At 48.9% G+C, this 12,646-nt stretch overlaps 1 protein-coding gene across 10 annotated transcripts in view; it reads right to left on the bottom strand.

Annotated features, from left to right (window-relative positions):
* Nucleotides 1–12,458, bottom strand: part of SFI1 (SFI1 centrin binding protein) — a 36,904-nt gene extending 24,446 nt beyond the window's left edge. For 8 of the 10 annotated variants that reach the window (XR_014493809.1, XR_014493810.1, XR_014493811.1 and 5 more), the window contains exons 1-9: nt 12,063–12,387; nt 10,093–10,257; nt 8,499–8,570; nt 6,018–6,128; nt 4,151–4,245; nt 2,536–2,653; nt 1,716–1,818; nt 1,408–1,564; nt 479–628 (exon numbers count right to left, since the gene is read on the bottom strand). Coding sequence is in view for 7 of the 10 variants with exons in the window: in XM_083373904.1 (XP_083230030.1) it covers nt 479–628; nt 1,408–1,564; nt 1,716–1,818; nt 2,536–2,653; nt 4,151–4,245; nt 6,018–6,128; nt 8,499–8,570; nt 10,093–10,257; nt 12,063–12,085 (994 nt within the window). In the remaining 3 variants the exon portion in view is untranslated. The other 2 variants (XM_083373908.1, XM_083373905.1) reach the window with 2 other exon arrangements.
* Nucleotides 12,459–12,646: the final 188 nt, after the last annotated feature.

The raw sequence follows: 12,646 nt of genomic DNA, 5'->3' as shown, positions 1-12,646 counted from the left end.
CTCCGAAGGCCCCCCCGCTCCCTCACACCAACAGCCCCACCCTGAAAGGCTAGCGGGGAAGGTGTCAGGTAGACCTGGCGAAGGGGGCTTCTCACACAGACCAGACCCTCCAATGTGCCTCCCACATGTGTGCACTAACCAAGCAGATTCTGTGAAGGCTCTCTGGAGCCAAGCCCCATGGGCTTTGTGCTCGTCTTTGCATACAACTTTCCTTCCCGTACATTCCTCCTTTATTATTAGATTTATTTGCCCCCATCTCACCACAAGGATTAAGGTTAACCCCTAATATAAATTTCCAATTTTTCTAAATAACGCAGATGAATCTTTGTTTCTTCTACTCAACCGAAGGATTGTTTTCTTCTGTAGACCATTAACACAGACCTCCTTTTCAAAAGTAGCTCACAAACAAATGTGGGCCTTTGTGGGGATTCTGTTCCCCACCCAGGGCGGCCCCCGGCAGCGAGAAAGCCCAGGATACAGAGCTTCCACTGGGCAAAAGCCCTTCGCACAGCTGCGCCAGCTGCCCGTTGGGCAAGATGCTCCGACTGCTTCTTGTGTCTCCACGCCAGTTGCCAGGCCGAGAAGTGCCACCGGAGCAGCCGGGCCTGATGGTGCTGCAAAGCCAGCCCTAGGAAAAGAGAACGGCAGGTCGGCGGAAAGGCTGGAGGGAGATGTTCTGGGGCAGGAAGCCCTGGAGTTGCTACCACAACTGAGCCCAAACTAAGTGGGACAGTTGTTAAGTAAGATAGTTAAGTGAAGCTTGCCCCATTTTACGACCTTTCCTGCCACAGCTGTTAAGTGAATCACTGCAGTTGTTAAGTTAGTAACGTGATTGTGAATCTGGGTTCCCCAATGACTTTGCTCGCCAGAGGGTCGCAAAAGGGGAACACCTGATTCAAAGACATGGCGACCGTCATAAACATGAGCCAGTTGCCAAGCATCCGAATTTTGATTATGTGGCCAGGGGGAGGCTGCAATGGTTGTAAGTGTGAAAAATGGTCGTAAGTCACTATTTTCAGTGGCGCTGTAACATTGGACAGTCACTCAATGAACTGTTGTAATTTGAGGACTGCCTGCACCAGTCAGGGGAGGGATGTGTTCATCTATGAATCCTGGAGTGAAAAGCAGCTTTAACACACTGCCAACTGTTCAAAAGAATCACCTGCCCTGGAGCGGCCACTTAACCCTAAAACGCGCAACCAATTGTCCAGCCTGACCTCAGGTCCTTGTGTGGGGACAATACACTTCCACAAGCCCGTCCACTGACACCTCCATCAATGTTCTTGGCCTGGAGAACCCCCCTCTATAGGGGTCACCTGCCCCAGCCCACCAGGCCATGCCTTGTATTCACACACCCCGCCCCCGCACTTGCCAGGCCGGAGAAAGGCCTCATTTTGGGGCACTCACGGCCACTGCGCTGCTTCTCCCTCCGCTGGTCCACGTACTGGAGCCAGGACTTCAAGCCCTTCCGCATCGCCCAGTGCCGCAGGCGCCTCGCTGCCCAGCCCGCTGTGGCCATTTCCCGCTGGAGTCGTGCGTAGAGGGCCTTCCATTGCAGCCAGGCCTGACGACAGGAGTAACCGGAGAGGTGGGAAGGTCAGACAGAAGCTGACCAACCAGGCCACTGCCCTCAGTCCACAAAACCCCAGCTTCATAGGGTGTGGGGGCTCAGCCTTTCCTTGCGGGCCCAAAGTCCACGAGGGTTCTGGACTCACGCCACGTTCCACGCTGTGCGCCCACTGACGGAGGGCCTGGGACTCCATCCCACGGTAAACCTGGCTCTGGCACCATCGCTTCTGCCACAATCCCCACGAGAGCCTGCTTGAAAGAGAAGAGCCACAGCCTGCCTCAGAACGTAGCTTCCCTCCCGGAGAAGAGATTGGCGAATGTCACGGGCGCCGCAAAGTTAGTTCACAAAGCTGGGGGGAGGGGGCCGGGGGGGCTCCATTAGGCCATGAAGCCCCTTTTCTTCTTGCCAAACTCAACTAAACAATTTCCATCGTCAAGACAAAGTCTGGAAGCTCCTAGGACGGGGCTGACTTGCGCCTCTTCCTGCCAACCAAACTACAGGTAATCCTCCACTTACCACGGCCCGTCGGTCGATCCTTCAGAGTGACAACGGCACTGGAGTGACTTATGACCGTTTTTCACATTTACGACCAGTCAGCACCCCCACGGTCAGGTGACCAAAATTTGGATCCTTGGCAACTGGCAGGCATTTATGACCGTTGCAGTGTCCCAGGATCACGTGATGACTTTTTGTGACCCTCTGACAAGCAAAGTCAATGGGGAAGCCGGATTCCCTTCACAACCATGTTACTAACTGAACGGCTGCAGCTGTGGCAAGAAAGGCCATAAAATGGGGCAAAACCTACTTAACTCTCACTTAGCAGCAGAAACTTTGGGCTCAGTTGTGGCTGTGAGTTGAGGACGACCAGTATCCAAACTTGGCTGTCTCTTGGGCCTCTGGAATGCAGCCCCTCCCTCCTGGGAATCCAGTCTACGGTCCACCACATCCAGCCCCCGAGTTCTCACCGCAAGATGCTCTGCTGCCGGAACTGCTGCGCCTCCCAGAGCATCCGGTGCTTCATCCGGCAGAGCAGGAGGTAGCTCAGCCAACGCTGCCAGGTCCGGAGGGTTTTCTGCTTGGTGGCTGCACAAGATGGTTGGCAAAGTCGTTAGAACACAGAATATTGCTTAGGTTCGTGCGTTATGCTAAGCTACGCTTTAACCAGAGTTTGCTAATCAAATACAAAGTCTGGCTCACCAAACACACAAGCCAAGGCCAAGCAAGTGGTATCATGGTTTAGTTAAGTCAAGCCCGCCTATATTTTGATAAAATGTGATTTTTCATTCCTTTGCAGAACGCGCTCCTAGGAGGAGCACAACCCAGCTGGTGAACCGATGACATGGAAGAGGCAGAACCTCCAGCATTCCCAACTGAAGAAACACTGGATGAAGCGGATGAGGACCAGAAGGGGCGGTGGGGGGCTGTTCTTGGCACCCAGGGCAGTTGCTGCAGAGGGAGACCCGTTTGGGAAGAACAGAAGCATCAGGGAAGAACGAGGGTCAAACCCGACCCAGATGCACACACCAGGTTTCCTGATCTACAAAGAGTTACTGGATCACGGGGGTCTTTGGAAGCAACAAGGTGTTTGATTAAGAATCTCAGCCTTCCCCTCAAGCAGGGGGTGGGAAAAGCAGCAGCAGAGAAGCCAGTGGCGATACACAAAGACCGTCACTCTTTTGCAAGGAGGAAGAGAGACACCGTGGTTCTTCTTAATACAGCATGCTAATGAAGCCAAACTCCTCCTCAAGTCTTTCTGCTTTCACTGCTCTTTGCACCAGCTGTTTCCGTAACAGCTGAACGCTTGAATTGGGGTTCTGAAAGGGCAGAAGGAACTCACTGAACTTCGGGGGAGAACTCAACCATGGCAGAAGATGCAGTGTGGAAACTGGATGCCAGCTTTGCACCAAATTTCTACACTGCCCATCTCATCTAAGTCATTCCGGGCGGTTTTCAGCAATGTAATAAAATCATATAAGCACATGGATAAAAGCACAGATTAAAGAGAGTCAAAATTTGCAAGTCAAAATAAAAACCAAAATTAAAGAGCAAGAGTTTCCGCTTGCCCTGTCTTTCCCTGAAGCAGCGGAGGTACTTCCAGGAAAGGCAGGAGACCCTCAGAATCCTGGGGAAAGCCCCGCGCCTTCCATGCCATCGCCCCCACCCCAGCAGAGCAGCAGCGGTTGTGAGTCAGGAGGAGAAAACTGCCCTGGCCCAGAAGCGTTTCCAGAGGGTGGGGGAGATTCCGTGGGCGCAGCCACCAAGCAGGGCCCCTGCTCTGGGTAGGCAGCCCGTCGGGGGAGATCTTCCCACCCAACGGCAAACTGCCCGGAAGCGGCTTGCTCAGCCTCCTGGCGCTCCGCAAGCCTTTCTGCAGTGAGAACGCCAGATTTGCACTCGGCTTGTTCACAGGCCAGCCTTCCTTTTTTTTATGAAAGGAATTTTTTAAAAAGCAGCCCAGAAGGAGCTGGGCGGGCACAAGCATGAAGGGGCAAACGGGTGGGTGGGTGCCTTGAGCTCATCTCCCCCCCTCCCCAGGCTCCTTCTGAGAATCCAGCCCCCTGCCCAGCCCCCCCTTCTCACCATGGGCCGCTGCAACACGGTAGGCGTGCTTCTTCGCGCGTCGCTGGAGGAGGTAGGACCTCCAAGCCTGAAAGACCTTGTGGTAGAGAAAATACCTGAGCAACGGAGAAGAGAACGCCTGGTTACAGCACAACACAGTAGGTGCTGAAGGGATTTCTGCAAATGCTTGCATACTGAACGCTTCTGGGTAAAAAAAAACAACCCTATTTTATATAAGTCTCTCTCCTCTCTCTTCAGATACTTTGTAAAAACGCTCAGAGTATTTCTTTTTCTTTCTTGTTTCAAAGAAACTTTGTGGGCAACTTTTTGGAAGTTGAGGCCCCTAAAATTAGCCGTAGGGAATGGATGACAGGATGACAAAGCCAAACGGGAGGAAGCCTTCGTGGAAGGGGCTGATTTTCCATTTAACCAGGCGGAATGAGAACAGGGATATTTTTAAATAAATTTGGTCTCTGTTACAGTTTAACCAACAGGTTTCCTTTTTTGAAAGAACAGGAAACTCGGATTTCCAGGGAAAGAATGGCGAAGTGGCTCCACTAAAAAAGGAACTGATGACTGTGGTGGAATGAAAAGCAGCCTCGTCGTAATTCTAGTGGCAAGGAGAGACCTGGAGATCACCCACGTGTGCTCCAGACAACTGTTCCCCATCAGGAGACTGTAAGACAGCGGACTCTTGTGGGCTCTTGCTCACGTGGTCAGTACCCTCTAAAGGACACAGGGTTTGTTTGGATGCTTGCTTTTTTCATCACTTTTGGAAATTAATTTTTCAGTTATTAGGAATCTTTAGACCAACCAATTTTTCAGCACCTGCTCAGTTTCCTTCAATCCCTAGCAAAAGAAAATTGAAATACAAGGACCATTTGTTTTCCTGGAATAAACAGCAAAAATGTGATCAAAATTTTGGGTTTAGAAAGTTACAAATGGACTAAAGGTCTACATAAATTTGAAAAGATTTTGGAATTAATCAGAATACTTGCCATGGGAAAATATCCTTGTTTTAATTTTTAATGATAGGCACTTTAAAGATTGGACACTAGCGGGAACCAGAAGGTACTAAAATAACTTAAGGAGAGCACTTAACATTTGACTTACTAATACAGGATGAAACAAAATATTTTAACATTGGAGATTGGACACTAACTATGGTTTAACATTTCAAAATATTATTTCATACTAGACAACCCATGATATATTGGCCATTCTTTCAGAAATATTCCTTACCAGATTCCTCAATAACTTCAACAATGACAAGACTTCTAAGGGAAAAATTGGGATCTATTCAAAGATGCATCTGGCTTGAAAACAGTTTATGGCTGAACTGGGCAGCACAAACATCAGCACAGGAAATGTTTGATGATGTGCTGTATTATGTCATAAACTGCTTTATGATCATTTTTATGTCATAAAGTGTTTTATAAAATTTGCCAAATTTCAACTCCACGGGAGTCACTGGTCTCAGATTTTTGACACATTCTGTAAGTTAGCCCATTTGAGGTATCTTGGTTGAAAAATTGTTGCCCAACGATGCCATTTTTTCTTGTTAAAGGTTATATGAACAAGAATCTTAGTAGAATATAGATTTTGCTTTATCTTCAGAGATCCAGAAGATAAATGTTAAATAGATGGAAACTAAACACAGATAAACAGCTCTGAGCTGGTCTGCCTGGCTCAAGATAGTTTAGGATCTAAATTATAGCTCTCATGCATCATGGTTTAGTCTGAACAGAACCATTTCTTTCTTTTTTTTTTAAAACTAGGATGCAGGAAAGACAAAATAAGTTTGGGAAATGAAAGCAATTTTCTAACAGCCTCAAATAGATTCCTGGCCCAGAGAACAGGGTGGCATCAGAACGCCTCTTGCACAGACCTGTAATGGCAGTCAGCTCTGACGGTAAACTTCCATTCTCTGCAAAGAACCCACCATTCCTCCTTCCACGCTCCAAAGGTTTTCTGCAGCGTTTTCCGAACAAAAAAGGCCCTACACAGAGATGATGAAAACACACCAAATAGTAATAGTGTGTGCCGGGGCATCCAAAGGACATCTGGAGCTAATCAGACATTCCAGAGAACTGCCCACATCCTGTCAGAACCCATTCCTATTTCACTTCTGTCTATCCCCTCTGACCCAAAATCAAATCTCACATTTCCTTGGGTTCTGCCATACTCCCAAGGGGGAGGGGGGATGTGCCTGCGGGGTTATTGCCTTTGCTTCCTCTATTCGCTACAATGTAACCTTTTGCTTCCTTTATTGCCTCTGTGTCCTCTACCCGCCCGCTGCAATGTAACAATTTGCTTCCTGCGTTATCTCTCCCTCTGAACTCTATCTTCCTAAACTGTCGGCTAGAACAAAGGAGGAAATTAGGAATGAAACCTCAGTTTCTGGTTTATGTCTACGCTCTCAGACGAAGGTGTGAAGCTGGGTGAGCTGGAGACCAGCCGATGTTATTTCCCCTTTTCCCCCAATGGATTTAACACCTGGGGATCAGCTGTCCCACGTCGGGCGGGGCGGACGGACTATGGGGTGGGGCCTTGTTTGGGGATACTTTAATCTATCGCTCTGCGTGGGAAATCTCAGATACTGTCTATTATGCCTGCTATCAACTACTCTTAATAAAAGTTCCTGCTGGAAGAAATCACTTCCAAGAGTTCTGCTTTCTTAAGATGTGGGACTGAGGTGGGTCCTGACATCTCCTGGACCCTCCAATCAGCCCATTCGCCCAATGGAAGGCCTGGAGGGCAGCCAAAGTCGGCTAAGCCAGGAAGCCCTCTGGTCCTGCCAAAGCCCTCCTCATCCAGATCTCCAGCCCACTGCTCCACCGCACACACAATATCTAACATGTGTCCACCTGCAGGAGCAGAAGTGGCAGAAATAGAGAAATGCATTTTAGGAAAACGTGGCCTTGGGGGCTGGCTCACTGGAGGGAGGGAGCCGAGAAGCAGCTCTCCTTTCTCAGACCAACACTGGGGACTCTCCTCCACAGACCGGCCTGGATCTCTTGTGCTAAAGAGGGGAAGGGCAGCCAGCCAACCCCAGGCCAGGACCAGGGGGAGTACAAAAAAGTATGAGGTTCTTTCTTTTTGTTCTTACAGAGGGATTGTTTGGAAAAAAAAGATCCCTAGAGGGATGCAGGACTCTGCCGGTCTCTCCTTCAGCAGAAAAGCTCTGCCAAAAGTGGAGCAAATTTGGTGGGGGAAAAGCTGGCAGAAGAAATCTGGAAACAGTCTGGGTGGGGCCAGGAAACTGAAGGGCAAAAGAAGTCCAGGAAGCCACCACACCTGGTCTGTGTGTGTGTGTGTGTGTGTGTGTGTTTGTGTGTGTGCTACAGTTGGGCAGCATCTCAGACTGTCAGCAGCCGCTAAATTCTAAGCCCCCCTCCCTTCCCGGGGCTTCCTTCTCAGTTACATGATCCAGAGCAGGGCTCTTTCTCAACAGCTGGAAAGATTTCCAGGCTGTCCCTAAACTTACATTCCGCAGGTGTTGAATACACAACAGCCAACATCAGGAGGAAAAAGCAACTTCAACCAAGGCCTTCAGGACTAGACTAGACTCTTGTGCCCCGCTGAGTCCTCCTCTCAGAGAGCCCAGGTGGCGCAGTGGTTGTAAGGCAGCACTGCAGGCTTAATTCTGCTGACTGCCGGCTGCCAGCAGTTGACAGTTCGATCCTGACCGGCTCAAGGTTTACTCAGCCTTCCATCCTTCCGAGGTCGGTAAAATGAGGACCCAGATTGTTAGGGGGCAAATATGCTGACTCTGTAAACTGCTTAGAGCAGGGGTCTCAAACGCGTCATGAAAAAACTGTGCCCACCCCATTGCCAGCAATGGCGAAAAAGCTCTGATACGTTGTGCGACGTCACGTGATGTTGCGAATTTGACATGTCTAGCTTAGAGACAGCTGTAAAGCACTGTGAAGCGGTATATAAGTCTAAGGGCTATTTCTTTTGCTGTATTCCTTACCGGATTCCTCAAAGCCTTCAACAGCGATAGGACTTCTAACGTCCTGCCTTCGCTAGGAGAGTTAGGAGCCCTTCAGAGGTGGCTCTGTACTGAACTGAACAGCACAAACATCAGCACAGGAAATGTTTGATGTTGTATTATGTCATAAACTGCTTTATGATGTTTATGTCATACAACGTTTTTACGATTGCCAAATTTCTATTCATGGTTCATGGGTCAGGAATTTTGGACACGTTTTGTAAGTTAGCCCAGATCAGAAATGCTTCCCTCATCATGCCATTTCGCCCAGTTAAAGGTTATGGGAGTGCGATTTTTAGTAGCATATAATCACTCCTGACCACGTTTTTTGTATCTCCCTGCAGAAATGTAAATATCTTTGAGGCAAAAGCTTACCTGGCCTTGGACGGCAGGACTCTTCCAAACGTCTTCTTCTTCCAGAGATAAAAAAATTTCCTTGCCAGGTGCCTAGGAGAGAAAGGGAGAGCGCAATGCTTCCGGGGAGGCTTTCCTTCTCTAAGAACCTTTGCCCGGTCCTTCCTGAATAAACCCTGTCAGCTTTCCATGTCAAGCCTATTTTTAAAGATATTCCATTTTCTCTAACAGAGTCACGGCAGCTACAGGGAAGAGACGAAGTGGGGGTGGGAAATGGAGTTTCCATGAAACCTGGCTGCAAGATGGCTTATTTTTACCTGTTCAAAACATTCTGAGTTTGGCATTCCATATCCAGGTGCTCAAGAAAGCTAAACAAGTCTGTCAAATCACAGAAGCCAACAGCCATTTTTAAAAAGTGCCATCTATTTATAAGAACAGATTAAACGGAATCAGACTCTCCCCCCCCCACCCCCTTAGATCACAAACCTCCCTGAGATGGCCATAGGAGTTCTCTTCTGTGGTGGTTTTAAGCATCCTTTTGGGAAGATCAGCACAAGGAAGCACAGTTTTACTTGATTATAAAACTCCTTTTGCTTCCAGAGGTGCAGGACAATATAACTGATACCTGATTCGCACTGTGCACTGACTAATTTGCTTAGCATCTTATATGAAGCCACTCACTGTGATTTGTAATTGAAATGGCTTAATTTAAACTGTACCTGATTACACAAAACATGGTTGAACATGCTGGCTTTGGACTATAACATATACAACTAACTGTAGTTAAACCACTTTCAGTTGATTGCAGTAAGTGGATCCCACCAGGGTGCATTAGAATAGAATAATAGAATAGCTGGAAGGGACCTTGGAGGTCTTCTAGTCCAGCCCACTGCTCAAGCAGGAGAACCTATACAATCTCAGACAAGTGACTAGACCAAGCTGGCTCAGGAATTCTGGGAGTTGAAGTCCACGAGTCATAAAAGAACCAAGGTTGCCTAGCCTTGGTCTAGCCTCTTCTTAAAAATCTGCAGTGCTGGAGCGCCCATGATTTCTGGAGGCAAGCGGTTCCACTGGTTAATTGTCCTCACTGTCAGGAAGTCTGGCTTGTACAAAAAGATGCTTAAAGGTCTTTTTAAACAACACTCCTCTTTGTTTTGAAACCTTCAAACGCAAAATACCCTTCACATCTGCTAAAACAATTTGTGTCACTTACTGAGGAATGCTTTCATAGTCAACAAGTTGGTTTAGATCAGGGGTGTTCAACCTTGTTATCTTTAAGACTTCAACTCCCATGGCTGGCTGGGGAATTCTGGGAGTTGAAGTTCACAAGACTTAAAGTTACCAAGGTTGCACACCCCTGGTTTAGATACAAAAAGATCCCTTCTAAGTCATACTTTCTCTGAACCTATGCTATTGGGATGTACTTTTCCATGTATTCCTGTTACTGTGACTTACGCTTGAAACATAAATCACTGAAAGATGCTAACCAGGTGGACAAAGCAGGAGACACATTTCAAAAGTCACACTTCAAGACCTAATTCTTGCATACACATGCCATTTCTAATAGATCATTCAGGGTAGCAAAAAATACTTGTAACCCAAATTTCATTCTTACCTAATACGAAGTTCTTTCAACCTCCCACCTCGGTTCCAGGTATACGTCACACGATATAAGATCCGACAACTCCCACTTTGCCCCAAATTTCTGTTTGTATGAGAAGGTATCGGTCGACAGCCCACACATTCTTTTTGTGGTTTCTGTGCCTTGTGAAACTTTGAACTTTAAAACAAAAAACATAACTGTTTTCATTAGAAATATAGTTTAACACTATTTTATACAGATACAGAAACACCAATAATTTCAGAAATGAGCCATGTTTTCAGAGATCCCACACCCAAAGGCAGGAACAACAGATGGAAACTAATCAAGGAGAGAATTAACCTACAAGTAAGGAAAAATGTCCTGACAGAATAACCAGTGGAACAACCTGCCTCCAGAAGGTCTGGATGCTCCAACACTGGAAGTTTTTAAGAAGAGATTGGACAACCTTTTGTCTGAAATGGTATAGTGTTTCCTGCCTGAGCAGGGGGTTGAACTAGATGACCTCCAACATCCCTTTCAACTCTGCTGTTATTTCTTCGCAGCACCTTTTCTGCTACAATAGCAAAATTTTCCTGTTTCTAATGTTGACAGAATTTGCAGAAAAATCAGGCTTTTTTAAACCAACCTGCCTGAAATTCAGGCTCCACATAATTTAATGCTAAGATAGACATAACAGGTATTCCTCAGCTTATGACTGCAATAGAGCCTGTCCATCATGGTCACATTTATGACAGTCATTAAAACAAGTCGATCAAGTGACTGGCCTGCTTTATGGCCTGTTTTGCTAAGGTCATTAGCAAATGCTATGATCATTAAATAAACCTGTTTTACTATGGGCGTGGTTTTGCCAAACACTAGAAGTGCCAGGTTTTGGCAAAACCATAATAAAATATGATCATGTGACCAGGGGATACTGCAAATGGATGAGGCCTTGTTGCCATGAACCTGATGTTTGGTCACATGACCATGGGGAGGATCCAAACTTCGAATCTGGGCGGTAACTAGCCCCAAAGTAGGTCTGTCATAAATGACCAGTTGTAAGTCAAGGACTACCTTAGAAGGAATGGGTCTCTTGATATTAAAAAGGGCATTTGTACTCCAGTGCAGATAGAATGCAACCTCTGGGTTGCCTAAATTAGTCAAACCAAAACCAAGCAAACCACACTATAGCTTAGTAAAATATGCAAACCTAGAAAATATTACTAAGTTTCTAAAGCAGAGCGGGCAACTACGGCCCCCTAATGACCTGTGAATTTCAACTCCCAAAATTCCTGAGCCAACAAGAGAGTGGAACCAAAGGCTCAACTTAGTCAATACAAAAACAATTATTACACAAATGCAACACAATTGTACATTTTGTACAATTCTGCAAAAATGCATTCAGATAGTTGAGCAGGAGGGAGTTTGACAGACAAAACAGGAGAAGCCAAATGTAAAAGCTATCAGTCCCTCAACCTTTTCTTCAATGAAATCACTACAGGTGGTCCTCGCTTACCAACTGCAATTTGGACTCGCAATTTGGTCACTAAGCCACGTGACGGCATTCTACTAATGATTTCAGTTGTCGCCCAATAATTAAGGGCAACCCCCTCTGATCTCGGTTTCCTGCCAGCTTCTCCGTTGACCGGGAAACCGGCTGCGAAGCGGGGATGACGGTGAGGCCAGCCGCGGCCAGCTCAACCACCGGCTGCAAATCTCTGTTTTCCCCTCAGGGGTAATTTTGACCGGTCAGAGAATGAGCGGCCGGTAAGCAAGGGCTGCCCGCACGGCTGAACCTCCGCGCCACGCCCGGACCGAAGCCCGGCCTCGCCGGCGGCAGCCTTTCTTCCCCCCAGCCCGGCTGCTCTGTCCCACGAGCCCGCTTTCCTTCGCGATTCGGCCGTTTTCGGGACCCTGAAGAATCAATAGCCAGCCGCTCCTCCCCCCGCCCGGCCTGTCCCTCCCCGCCAGCCAGGCGAGCGCAGCCGGCCCCTCCTGCGCACCTGCCGCGGCCCCTCCTCTCCATCGGGCGCCCTTCCCGTCCCGGCCGAGCCCGTTTCCTAGAGGGTCGCGGGGAGAAAGAGGAGGTCCGTCCAGAGGGCCGTTCCGGCTTGGCGCGGCGAGAGCTCTCTGGGCGTCCGCAGAGTGCGCCCGGGAGGGTCGCCTGATTCGCCCCGGCAAGACGCCCGGGGGCCACGCCGGGCAAGACCCGCAGCGCGAAGCAGCCCGAGGCGGCCCACCTTCCCCCGCCGGCCGAGCGCCTGCAGGCGGCCCGGGGGACGCGCCGGGCTGCGGGGAAGGAGGAGGAGGAGGAGGAGGCGGCTCTGACCCGCGGGGAGTCTCCGCGGGCGTCTTCGCGCCGGAGGAGCGCGGTCCCAACGCGGCCGCCGTCCGTCCGCGCGAGGCTCCGCCTTCTCTGATTGCCCTCAGCAGGCTGCCTTCCGAATCGCCTGAAGGACCTGTTCCGCGCCCCCTCGCCGGGACGCCCGCCCGCCGACTGTCACGTACACCTCAACGCCGACAAAGCTGCCGAACGCTGCTTCTCGCGGTCGCGCTCCGCGTTTTGAGCCGACAATCGCCGGAAAGC

Source organism: Vipera ursinii (assembly GCF_947247035.1).
Source record: "Vipera ursinii genome assembly, chromosome: 14".
In the NCBI taxonomy this organism is placed as follows: Eukaryota; Metazoa; Chordata; class Lepidosauria; order Squamata; family Viperidae; genus Vipera; species Vipera ursinii.
Note: the sequence above shows the minus strand (reverse complement) of the source record. Positions and strands in the feature narration are given on the sequence as shown.